This window comes from Pezoporus wallicus, unplaced genomic scaffold, assembly GCF_028554395.1.
Source record: "Pezoporus wallicus isolate ANWC-B61680 ecotype Strahan unplaced genomic scaffold, APGP_CSIRO_Pwel_v1 contig_7178, whole genome shotgun sequence".
Taxonomy (NCBI): Eukaryota; Metazoa; Chordata; class Aves; order Psittaciformes; family Psittacidae; genus Pezoporus; species Pezoporus wallicus.
In genome coordinates, this window is record NW_026636884.1 from 865,575 (window position 1) to 878,725 (window position 13,151).

The window sequence follows — 13,151 nt, forward strand, 5'->3', positions numbered from 1 at the left end:
AGAAGGAATTTTCTTCAGTGACCTTCATATAAAGCTTTTGGGTGTAAAGTTTGGAGGATGTAAACCAATTCATTTCTGAGATACTGCTAAATGAGCATATTGTAGGTACAATGAAAACAGTATCAAACTGCACAGGAGTAAGAGATTATTTCATGTTTTCTTTCTTCTCTTTCACCTCTTACAGTTTGATTTAGACTCTATTTGGACATTCATATTTGGAGTTCCTGCCTCCTGTGGCACCGTTACTTCTTCAGTACACAGTGTTTGCACAGAAGCTGCCTTCTTATTACTGGGAATGCTAAGGAGCATGCTGAATTCTGTAAGCATAAATAAATTTGTTCATATTTGAATGTACAGAGTTGTTCAAGTTTGCCATATACTCAAAAGCCGAGTTAGAGTAACTGAGGTTTTGTTAGTGTAATGACAAACTCAGCTGTAAGGTAGGCTCATAGTACTTGGGTGAAAAACATCATTGTCTGTGGGTTATTCTATCTTACTTTATTTTTCAGTATCTGTTGAAATATTAGTGGACATAAAATTAACACTGCTTTTTTCACAATAAGGCTGGGCTTTGTGTTTCCCTGCAATTAAAATAAGAAAGCAGAAGAATAAAATGCCCTTGGCAGAGATCATTGAATTTCTTTCCTGATTAGCATTGTGGGGGAATGTTTGAGACTCTGTATCCCATGTGCTCAAAGCTGAGTTGCAGATTTTGTGCATGAACTTTGCACATGCAGAGAAGTCCCATGACTATTAATAGCCATACGCTGAAGGAAATTAATTTACTGCCAGAAAAATGTGTCATCTTTGAATCTAATGTCAAAAGTAGCAAAAGTTGGTTTCTCAGTTGGAAAATTCTGTATTTGCTTGGAACCAGTCTGTTATCTGGTGAAAATTATCTCCTGAAATTTTGAAAAGCATCACCTGTTGCCTGTTTCGTCGTCATGTGTTTGCAGTATGCTCTAAGAAGTATTGCTTCTATGTCACTTCCATGTTAACACTTCTAGAAGTGTCTTCTGGACATGTGTACTAACAGTAGACATGTTTGTGACCTGCTGCGGTACACATTGCTGTTGTCACTTGGTCTATCTCTTGATGGTGTCATGTTTTTGATCCTCACAAATGGTTCAGACAGTTGTGACATGCTTAGACACATGCTGTCTTTTGCCTTGAAGTCTTGTCCTGTGTCATCAGGTTTATGTTCATATGTGCCATCGTGGTTTGGATTGACACGAGTCAGGCCATGTTTGACAACATGTTTTGAATCTTTACATGTTAGGACACAGACTTTGTCTTATGGTCAGTGATGTGTTGTAAATGTGGTCAGGCTCTTGTTTGTGATGTGCTCAAACATGCTCAGGCATAGGTTACTGTCATGTGTTATTGCTGTGGGTTTATCACATGTTCAGCCATGTATCTGGTTGCATTTCTTCATGTGATTGCAACTTGTTCTAGCCTGTTTTATCATGAAATGTCCTGTTGTGATGTTTGTCATGTTCAGCTATGTTTCTCATGCACTTACGATATGGTGACATGCTGACCTGTCTTCAGTCACGTGTTTGTAATTGCTTGGACACATGTTGCCACATTTTATTGTCACCTTGTGTAGGTGCATGGTTTGGACATGTGATTTCTGTGGTTTTTAGAAGTTGTTGGCTTGTTCAATTGGCACACATTATGGAGGCAAGATTAGTCATGTGTTTGGTCACATGTTTGGTCAGGTGTTCATTGTATGGTGACATGCTCAGACAAGTGTTCTGTGACATTGGGTCAGATTCATCACATGTTGGTGATGTGCTCAGACACGTTTTCTGTCACTTGTTTGATCAGGTCACGTGTTCAGGCACTTCAGTCGTGTGTTCTGGACAATGTTTGGTCACTTGTTCTAAGAAGTACTCGCAACATACATTTGACATGTTCTGGATGTGTTTTTCACACTTGGTAGTGTTTTTGGCCACGTGTTCAGTTACTTACTTCTGATCCGCTTGAAGAAGTGTTTGTCCATGTGATTGATCACATTTGGCCCCATCTTTGATCACGTAATGATCACGTGTTTTATTGCATGTTTGACAAATGTTTTTGATAGCATATTTGACCCTACAGCTCCTCTTCCTGCAGCTCCTTTCTAAAATGAGCACTCTTCAATTAGTGCCATCTGTACTAATATGCTGTTTGTTTTTAAACCCAGCCTTGGCAGTCAGAGGAAGAAGGCTCTTGGCTTCGAGAATATCCAGTCACCTTGATGCAATTCTTCCGATATTTGTATCACAACGTGCCGGACCTCATTTCCTTGTGGATGAGTCCAGAGTTCCTGTGTGCACTGGCAGCAACAGTGTTTCCTTTCAACATCCGACCTTACTCTGAGATGGTAGGAAATCCAACTAGTTAGTTTCATTTTTTACCCTGAATGTTACTTTTGATGATTTATCAATTAACAGTCATACAAAGGTAAAGCTCTACTTACGCTGCAGAAACAGGTCATTGTAAAGGCTGGGCTGGATGATTTGTACTTGTGTTTTGGAACTGAGAGAAGCATATGTGCAACTGAAAGGCAGTTGCTGTGCAGCAACATTTGAAACTGCATGTTAAGATGAATGTACATACTTCATTTGTTTTCTAATGGAACATTATCTCAGATTTATAAAAGCAAGAGAGACTGAGTCAGCCTGTGTTTTTTCTCCAGCTCTGGAGAGTGTGATAAAATCTAAAACTTCTTTTTCCTCCCACTTCCCATTTCTTCTTTTGTGGCTTAACCACAAAAAGAGTGATCTTATATTACCTGGAACTACTGAATTTGAGCCAGGAGAGGGTGTGAATTCAACCTTGCTTGCATCACTGCCTGAAGTATTCTTTGAGCTTAGTGTCACTTACAAAAGATACTATTTCTAGGATATGAATGGAAACAAATAATTATTGTTAGCCAACATCTGAAAGTAGTTTTATTAAGAACATGAAAGGATAGTTAGGCTACAGGTTGGCAAATGCTAGAACTATGGAGGATATACATCAGAAATACTTACTGGTAGCCTGTTATCTTTTTGTTGTCATTAAAAGTGGGAGATCAGTTTTTATAGGTTCATGCTGACGAGTCTCAGTTTATTTTGCTTTTAAGTTAAACTTTCACTTGAAGCAGATTCTGGGAGCTCACTCAAAAAAAGAAAGAAAAAAGTGCCACTTATAAACTGGTTAAGCTGGTTTAGAATTCACCTGTGTAGAGTTCTTAGAGGAGCCTTGTGCCTCAGAGCAAATTTTACTTTAGATGCTGGGTCCCTTGAAAATTTGTGTAGCTGCCTGACAGCTGGAACTCTTTACTGTTTGAGGAGTTTCTTGACTCCAAATTGGCTTACTCCTCCAGAATTTCCCTCTGCCCAAATGTGTAGAACTAATCAATCCCTTGTGAAATAGATGAGCAACAGCCAGGTTTCTTCAACAAAACACTATGACCCAGATTCAGCAGAGAAGATTCTGAACTGATCTTGTAGCATTTCTGAGATTGCCACTAAAACCAGATAGAGTACATGTTTGGGCTTCTCTTAATTTCCTGGGAAATCTCTCCTTCCAAAGCAGACCAAATGTTAAAACATTACTTCGTATGTAGGCTATTGATGCAGTAATTTTGTTGGGGGAAATCCTATTGTCTCTTCTTGCATCCAGAGGAAGGCATTACATATAAGCAGTCAGACTTTTAGATTTGACAGCTTTCAAGCTTTAGAGACCTTCCCTTTTTTCTTTTCTTCTTTTTTTTTTTTTATTATTATTTGTCGCCTTTTTTTTTTCTTTTTTCCTTTTTTTTTTTTTTTGAGAGAGATTTTGGGAAACTGGCTGACCCAGAACTGCACTCTGAAGGTATCTTATTGGAAAAAAAACCAATAAGGCTTAGTTCCTTCTTTGCTTTCTGTCATGTCAGCTTGATAGCCTTTTTAGTTGGCTTATGTCTTTAACTGCTTTAATTAGAAACTTAAAAAGAAAGTCTTTGTTGCAATTAGAAAATATATTTTTGCAAAGTATCTAGAAATTGCCTGAGTGCTACTTGGTAAGTGAACGTGAAATGTGACCTCTAGTTCACACAACTCATGCCAGTCTTCATTGATTATTGTTTGCCATTGGAATCTGAAACTAGAATTAGGATGTTTCTTCTGTTGTGTATTAGGGAACTGATCCTGAACATGATTATCTTTTACAAAGGCTTCTTAAGAAGCTAATTGTGAAGCAAACAGCCTTGGAAAGACAAGTGAAGAACAGAGTAGCAAAAAGACTGCTGTTAATTTGCTGATCTGTAGAGTTTTAAAATGCTATGTTTCATAGGTCACTGATCTTGATGATGAAGTTGGGTCCCCAGCTGAAGAATTTAAAGCCTTTGCAGCTGATTCTGGCATGAACAGGAGCCAGTCAGAATATTGCAATGTTGGCACCAAGACATACCTAACCAACCATCCTGCCAAGAAGTTTGTGTTTGACTTCATGCGTGTGATGATAATTGATAACTTATGTCTCACACCAGCCAGCAAACAGACTCCACTGGTAGATCTTCTGCTAGAGGTATAGTTTCTTTGGGGTTTGTGTTTTGGTTTTTATTGTGGCACTTTATTCCCTGAAATACTCTACTTACCTTTTAAAGTTAGAGGAGTGATGACCTGGGATTCAGTGGTATCCTGTAAGTTGCCATGAAATAAGCGTTAAAAAGAAAAGGAACACTTTTGTCTCATAAGTAGTAGTTTGCTCACCTTTAACAGCTTGGAGAACCTAAGAAAGCAAATGCAGAGGGTTCATCTCAGCTTTCCTTTGAGAATGTTTTCTGGACTTCTCCCTGCTCCCTCCAGCATTTGTATCAATTGGTGACCATCTCAGATGCTTGAGCTGACAGTCTGCCTGATGACTACCTGGCTTTTTTCTTGCTGTGCTCTGTTCTCCCCTCCACACTGCAGTCCTACTACCACTTTTGTTTGTGGATGGCTTAATTTTCATTTGGCCAGTCAGTTGCTGAGCACATCATGTCAATGATTTATTTCTATTTAGAGCAGCCATAGTCTTATTTTGGCATCTTAGCCGTTATTTCCTTTTGTTTAGAAACACAAGTAGCAGATCACAACACTAGATATTCAACAGCGCAGCTTGAGATATTGTAGCTTTCTTCAAGTTTTATTTTTGTGGAGTGCAATTCATTTGTTAAAACATCTTTCAGACCATGACAGCTATATTGACTTTGTAGGAAATATAAAATCGCTGTGAATCCCTGCAGAAATATTAAGGTTTCTTTTTTATGCATATTAGAGAAGAAGAAGTGACAGGACATGTGGCACCATATGCTATAAAAACAAAACCAGTATAACTGTTATCTTCCTGTAAATTACTTTCTAGTGTTTGTGACACCTGCAGAAAGCATCCTTCTGTCAATGGTGAGACAGGGAATGAGGAGTTCAGTTTCTGTTTAACTGCCCACTCCTCCTTCAGACAAAGTATTTTGAAATGTTCTGTTCGCATCAGTTCATATTCTCCCTAGACTTATCGATTTGTTACATCATCTGTGTGTTGTTAAGTGTCCCTGACTCTTTTTGATAGCTGCAGGAATTTTGGACCATGCTTGTATATTTCCTGACAAATTTCCTGGGTCATTTGGGCATCTGCTGTCACAAAGCAAAAAATGAATTGTCAAAAGATGCAGTTACCTGAAGACATCAGGAAGCATATTTGAGGCTGTATTGTTGCAATTGTTTTATTGCTGTTTTAATCTGTTATCACTCATCACTGGCCTCTTAGCAAAACCAGAGAATTGGATATGTACACGCTACTAAACCATTACAGGGTAAAACCAAGTAGGATGACTTAATGTTATATTGCTTTTTAGGATTGTTTAAGTGGATCATTCAGTTACATACGATTATGTATGCATTGAAAAACACATGGTGATAAAGTGGTTTTCCCCTTTAAGTGCAAAGGTAATTAGAAAGTTTTAGCTCATCCATCCTTTAAATGACTATACAGAGACCATTGTAATAATATGCAGAACCCCACATAGAAGTGATTATCAACTTACATGTTTGATCTGTTCCATTTCCTCTTTTTTTTACTGAGGAGGTCACAGTTCAACCATATGTTTATTTAGAAGTTCATGCATCTTTCTGAAATGTGTTCTTTTCCAGTTCCTGTGGTGGCAGAAGATACATTTACTGGATTTAAATAGGATTAATGCCCACTCTGTAAGAACACATACAACTGATGTGTACTTGATGTGTATTCTTAAATTTTTGAATAAAGCCAAGACTTTTTACTCAAGGCAGAATGTTAAGAGAAAAAAAACATAGTTCACAAAACCTAAGAAAAGAGAAACTCACCTAGACTGTCCTCCCCTTCCCTCTTTTTGCTTACTTAGAGATGTTTGTTAGCTAAATATTATATTTCTTTTTATTAGGCTTCCCCTGAAAGATCAACACGAACACAGCAGAAGGAGTTTCAGACATATGTTTTGGATGGAGTGATGGACCATTTACTTGCAGCTGATGTTTTACTGGGTAATATAACAATGTTTAATTATTGATCTATTAATCTAGGCAATAGGCTTTGATAATTTAACTTTTTCTTTATTAGTGCCCTGTTTTGGTACAACTTGATGGCCTTTATTTTTTTTACCCTGCCCTTTCCTTTCCTTTGATGTGTAAATGATGTTGCTCCACTTGCGTATTCCCTTATTATGTTGATTGTGCCAAAGCCATGACAGAGGTTATTCAGAAAAACTATATGATGTGAATTTTTGGATATATGAGCCAGGCAATTTACAGTCATGTAAAAAAAAATTGAAACTGGATCTTGCGTCTTCCCTTGTCCTTCTTGCCTTGGTAGAGGATTTGGAGTTTTTCTCAATTTATCATGGTGGGACTTTAATATTTTAAAAATTAGCTTTGTTTCTCTTTCCCCTGCTGTAGTTTTACTAATCCCCATTCTGGGATTAGTGCTCCATTGATCCAGTTAATAAATAGATAGGAAGAGAATTAAAAGATTGTAACTTGGATGTCAGCAGGGTAGGCTGTCCCACCATCTAAACCCACAAGGATTTGGATGATTCTGTAGTGGCCTGTACAAATATCACTGCTCAGGTGCCCAGCTGGATTTCATGGTGGCCTGCTGGACTTCCCAGGAGTTCTCAGTCTGCTGTATTTCCATTCTAAATGTCATGGCACAGCATGCATCCCCCCCTCCCTTTTTTTTGGTCTTTGTCACTGTTGATTTAAAATGTTCACTTACCATCAAAGATCATTGTAGGGTTGTTTTAGCTTTGACTGAGTCTTTCTCTGTTTTACAGAAGTCTAGGAAGTACAAACTAGTGTGAATGTATTTATGCAGGTGTGGGTTTTTTTTGATAAATGAATAAAACTTTGGGGGTTTTTTGCTACCTAGGTGAAGATGCATCTCTGCCTATAACAAGTGGAGGAAGCTACCAAGTGCTGGTGAACAATGTCTTTTATTTTACACAGCGTGTGGTAGATAAGCTTTGGCAGGGCATGTTCAACAAAGAATCCAAACTCCTTGTGGACTTCATAATCCAGCTCATTGCACAGGTAACAGTGGTGTTCCATAAGCCTGCTTGCAAAAACATTTTCACAGGTTATGTTAAAATCCATGGAGTGATGTCACTAAGCAACCTGCTAATGGCAAATGTCAGGTCAGCAGAGAAGTATGTTTTTCTTCCCCAGGTTTTTTCTCTCTGCTGAGCTTGCCTAGGGCATCTTGTCAGTATGTAGTGCTTTATTATGGAACATTGAGTAAAAACTGCTTTCAGATTGCATTGAGGTTTTTTTAGACATCCCCGAAAATAAAAAATAAAATTTACCTCACATGAATTTGGGAAGCTTCCTAAAATCAACATTTTTGGAAAGCTTTCTCCTGGACTTTTGTTCAAGATTGTTAGAAGACTTTTAGTGAAATCAGCAGCATCTTTATAGATGTTAAAGTTACAAGCGTATTGGCATGTATTAATGCCATTTCAATCCTTGAAATTTACGGAATTGACTCTTTTAGTAAAATACTAATTTAAAAAATGAGCATGGGTCAATTCAGGGGAAGATTGTGTGCCAATAAATTGATTTTCTGCTACTATCTGATCATGGCTTTCTTTACTTCACATTAGTCGAAAAGAAGATCTCAGGGGCTATCGCTGGATGCTATATATCACTGCCTGAACAGGACCATCTTGTATCAGTTCTCAAGGGCACACAAAACTGTTCCTCAGCAAGTGGCTCTCCTTGATTCCCTAAGGGTCCTTACTGTGAACAGAAACTTAATTCTGGGACCTGGAAATCATGATCAAGAGTTCATCAGCTGCCTAGCTCACTGCTTGATTAATCTGCACGTGGGAAGGTAAGTATTTCAGACAGAAGTTCATTCCAGAGCCAGGGCTGTGAAGTATTAAGATGACCTGTTCTCTCTCAGCAATGACACTTACCTTGCAAATAAGTCAGCAAATTCTGGGTAATTATTAACAACTTTTCAGCCAGTGAAATGTAAGCAAGCTTAAGTGATTCATTTTGAAACACAATTAAGTTTGAGGAGCACAGATATGGAGAACATTTTTACCTCCTTTTACAGAGGTATTTAAAAATACTGACACAAGTACTTACCTATCCATTTGTTGTTATGCTTTGATAATCTGAAATGTTTTCAAGGTAGAAAGAAACACTGGTGCTAAGTAATTAATAGTCAAAGGGATCTGTCACTAGACTTACGGTCTATTGAATCATTTAATACTAATTCCATATTTAGTACTCTGATGTATGGCATTGAAAAAGTCCAGTCAGGCATTGAATCAAATGCCCATGACAAATGCTGTAGACACCAACTTTTCTGCATTGCTGCAAATGCCTGCCTAGCATTTTTTTTTTTATCTTCCAAAAAGATGTACAACTTGTGTTTCATCCAGAGACACCAGGGAAGCATCATCATCAGAAACTCTAATGCTATTTGTGGCTTCATCTGGTTCTTCAATATTGTCATCTTCTTCTAGCACCATCAGTGTCTGTGGCGTGTCGTATTTCCTAAACCTTCAGTTCAGCCTGTTACTGCAGATTATCAGAACTCAAGTCCTGCACAGAAGTGAAGATATGTTGCTGCAGGAGCACGTGTTAATCTTTGTGATACTGTCACAGGGAATCAAATACTTTAGCTTTGGTTTGGGTTTGGGTTTTTTTTTGAGGGGGGAGGGGATTTGTTTCTCTTTTTTTCTCTTGGTTGTTGTTAATTCATTGTGCGTTTGTAGTAATGTCGATGGGTTTGGATTGGAAGCAGAAGCAAGGATGACAACTTGGCACATTATGATCCCCTCTGATATAGAACCGGATGGAGTCTACAATCAAGATGTCAGTGAAGGTAATACGAGAATGACAAAGCCACAGATGTCTTCTATCGCCACTTCCGTATTGTCATTGCTAGTCTTTCACCCCATTTACTCTAAGGGCTGGGGTAAGATGATTGTGGCCTTGGGTTGATGGTCTATAAAATATATTTAAAATAGATTAAAAAACCATTTAGAAATACCAAGACAGACATATCCAGGATAAGTTACTGTTTTGTTGAAATAGCAAGAGCTCAGTATTTTCCAGACATGCACCAGAATTTGAGATATTGCTTTATATGCACTGAGTTGGATCCACTAGAAATGGGTTGTTTTAATTGTGCACTGTTATTTTATATCAGCCGGATCTTACATGAACATAGGTAAGAGATAACTGGTAAAATTATTATTCAGTGGCATCCTGAGGGTCTTTCACTCAAAAGAAATATATGAGCTAGCTGTGGAAGAAAGGATGGAGTGATTTTCAATTTTAACTTTTTTTCCTTACATGTTTGATTGATGGCTTATTTATTATTTATGCATGTGTGTACTTACGCACACAGTCATAGGTAAGAGTATTAAGTGTAATGTATGAATGGAATTGTATATGTGTTTATAGACCTATACTTCTATGAGATTTTGAATCTCATTTTGTTAATAACTAACAACTAATCAGAGCCACTGTTTCAAATTAACAGAGAAAAAGTTATCAAAATTAACTGTTAGATACTTTCTGATAGCACATAAATGGCAGAAAAAGTCTGATCAAAGGCATTTTACGAGTCACGCAAGAAGGGAAGAAACTAGAATATAATTGCAGAAATTATTTAGTTCATTACTGTAAAAATGCCAGGTCTATAAACACCATAGAGAGCTTGCTGTTTGTGATCTTGTACCTATACAGGGCGCCAGCTTCTTTTAAAAGCTATAAACAGGGTGTGGACAGAGCTGATCCACAGTAAAAAACAGGTTTTAGAAGAAGCTTTCAAAGTGACACTACCAGTCAATGATCGTGGCCAAGTGGATATAACTGTTGCAAGACCCTTTATTGAGGAAGCAAGTTTGAAGTGTTGGCAGAATCATTTGGGTAAGTGTAACTGAGGACTTATCTATACTGAATGGTCAATTTCCCTGAAGTGAGTGTTATGCAATGGATGCTTTAATATGTGTTTAGCTTTTGTGTAGCAGTAAGTACCCTAAACTGTCATTGTTTAACATCTCTCAGTCAGAAACTTTACTGTGCATAGGATATACTTACAACCCACTGCACACAGGGCCTTTGTTCAACACTGTTGGTGGTCTCAACAATGTCTTGTATTTGTGAGGCAGCACGTGCCAAATAGCGTATTATGGATTAGTGATTTAGCTCCCTCTGATGAACACTTGGATTGGAGTGATCTGTGTTACCATTCTCAGATCTCACTGGATGTGCCAAGCAAGGATGGGGACCCCTCTTGATCACGTCTGAGTGCAGCCTGCAAGCTCTCTGTCTAATGATAAGGCTGGAAATGTGGGGCAGAGCATTTCTTCTCTAGCAGAAGTGATACTTCTCCACACAGGAAGCAGCTTTGTGGGAAAAGGACTAGGGAATCCTGGTGGACAACAAGTTAAGAGCAAGTTAGCTCTGCCCATGTAATAAAGAAGGCCAGCTGTTGCTGGACTGAATTAGAGTTTAGACAGAAGGTAATAAAATTCTATATTAGTGAGAGTTTAGACAGAAGGTAATAAAATTCTATAGAAATGACTCCTTTGATGATTACACGGCTCTAAAGTAACTGGATGTACAGAAAGCATTTTTGCAAACTTGTAATACTTGGGGATTTTTGTGATCTCTCTATTCCTGGATATGCTTTAACCCTGACTGATGTTTGCTCAAATTTCCAGTATCTCCCTGATAGTCAATATGTCTGCAGAAATGTTTAGAGTAGAGTGAAAGATCTTTGGAGAAATTATTGCTATAAGAAAGTAGTAGTGATTTTAAAAGAAGAGAAAGTAAGCTCAGAAGTGAAGTGTATTAATAAACAAATAATGAGGAACTTGAGCATGTACTTTCTAAATCAAAGGTATCTGATACACAGTACAATATATTAGCTGAATATTGGGAGAATGTTAAACTGTTGAGAGAGCTGAACTAAACTGTGATTCCTTTTTTACTACAATTTTAAAGGAAGCACACCACTCTTGTGATAGAGTTGACTATCAGCTGGGATGGCTGTATGTGCACAAAAAGGTGCTGTAGGCCCACTTAGTGTCTCTGCTCAGTACAGCATATTTTGCCACCAGATTGGTTAGTGGGGTCATGTTGTAGCGTCTTTTTGGGTAGGGATATGATGCTCAGCTGCATTTTTTTTTCACCAGTGTCTACTGTTTATAACATAAATGATATAAATTCTGTTATCTTTATAACTGTCTTGAGAAAAAATATTGCTCCAGATGCTGTCTCCATACTTTGTAATGCCCACTTGCTCTTTAAGGGATGTAAAACAGCAAAATTAAAATTGGTGGGGGTACAGGGGAGGTGAGGTGATGATTTTTTTTTAATGCATAGTTAATTTTCACTTCTTCAGGTGAGGACAGCATTCGTAGGTCATGGACCCTGATTTCAGTAATCAATAAGCATGTTTGTCATGCTTCAAGTCAAAATGCAAGCAATTCCTAGATTTCACCTGGGGATCTTTCCTCATACAAGTCATGTATGTCTGACGTAAATGTGAGTGCTGCTGGGCACTCTAAAAGCAAAAAACCCACAAACAAACAAAACACATGCTCACAGTCCCCAAAACCACCCTAATCCCCAAACACCCACCTTTTTAAAGCAGCAGAAAAGGTTATTCTATTAAAAAAAATAACTATAATGGGGGGTAGGGTAAAAGAAACCCACCTAAAAAGTGCTTAAACACTTTCTTTTTGTTTTTTCAGCTCATGAGAAGAAATGCATCAGTAGGGGGGAGGCTCTGGTTCCAACCACACAGTCCAAACTTTCACGAGTTAGCAGTGGGTTTGGACTCTCTAAACTAACTGGTTCTAGGAGAAACCGCAAGGAAAGTGGACTGAATAAACACAACCTCTCTACCCAGGTACTTTCTATCAATTAATAACATGCAGTCTAAAATCCAGCAATGTATGTTCAGGGTATGTGATGAATATAAGGAATCCTGCAGAGTGTGAAGTGACATCTAGTGCTTGGTTTTCATTCCCCTTTTTGAATATCCAGACTGGACATCTTATGTGTGTCCTAATCTAGTAGGTACATCTATCTATCTGTAACATTAAGACCAGAGTTAAAACTGTATTAATTTTGCTAATCTGGGTCTTAAATCCAATTTGCACTACTATTCTGGAATAGAATCTGTAAGACTGATGCTTGTCCTTCTTTCCATCGTGCCCCCAAGATAGTTTAGGAAAATCCCTTTATGAGCGTGTTTGTATCATGACTGAAGAAGTGCTGCTTTGCACTGTTTTTATTGTACTGCAAAACAGTATGTGACAGTAGCATTGGACATTCACTTAATAAACCTGCTTGCTTAAAAAAAACACCAAAATGTAAGAAAAAATATTAGACCAGACTAGCACAGCAGTGGTGCTATCAGCAGGACAGTACCTAATGGGGCATTGCAGGAGTTAGTATAACGTATTTGAGGCACTGAAATCAAATGAAAGAGAGGATTTGAAAGTGCCTTGGCAGGGGAGTTGGACTACATGATCTCCAGAGGTCCCTTCCAGCCCTAATGATTCTGTGATCCTGTGAAAAGGAAGAAGCTCACACACTGAGCTGACAGGCACCATTGCTGGCTGTATCAGTAGAGGAAGCAATAAGTGAAGTATATGC

At 38.2% G+C, this 13,151-nt stretch overlaps 1 protein-coding gene across 8 annotated transcripts in view; it reads left to right on the forward strand.

The window, feature by feature from the left end:
* Window positions 1-13,151, forward strand: part of WDFY3 (WD repeat and FYVE domain containing 3) — a 171,175-nt gene that overhangs the window by 127,824 nt on the left and 30,200 nt on the right. For all 8 annotated transcript variants that reach the window (XM_057402032.1, XM_057402030.1, XM_057402029.1 and 5 more), the window contains 9 exons: window positions 185-319; window positions 2,189-2,368; window positions 4,306-4,539; window positions 6,410-6,509; window positions 7,393-7,553; window positions 8,123-8,352; window positions 9,248-9,357; window positions 10,227-10,409; window positions 12,242-12,399. In XM_057402032.1, coding sequence (XP_057258015.1) covers window positions 185-319; window positions 2,189-2,368; window positions 4,306-4,539; window positions 6,410-6,509; window positions 7,393-7,553; window positions 8,123-8,352; window positions 9,248-9,357; window positions 10,227-10,409; window positions 12,242-12,399 — 1,491 coding nt within the window. The remainder of the gene's footprint in view (window positions 1-184; window positions 320-2,188; window positions 2,369-4,305; window positions 4,540-6,409; window positions 6,510-7,392; window positions 7,554-8,122; window positions 8,353-9,247; window positions 9,358-10,226; window positions 10,410-12,241; window positions 12,400-13,151) is intronic.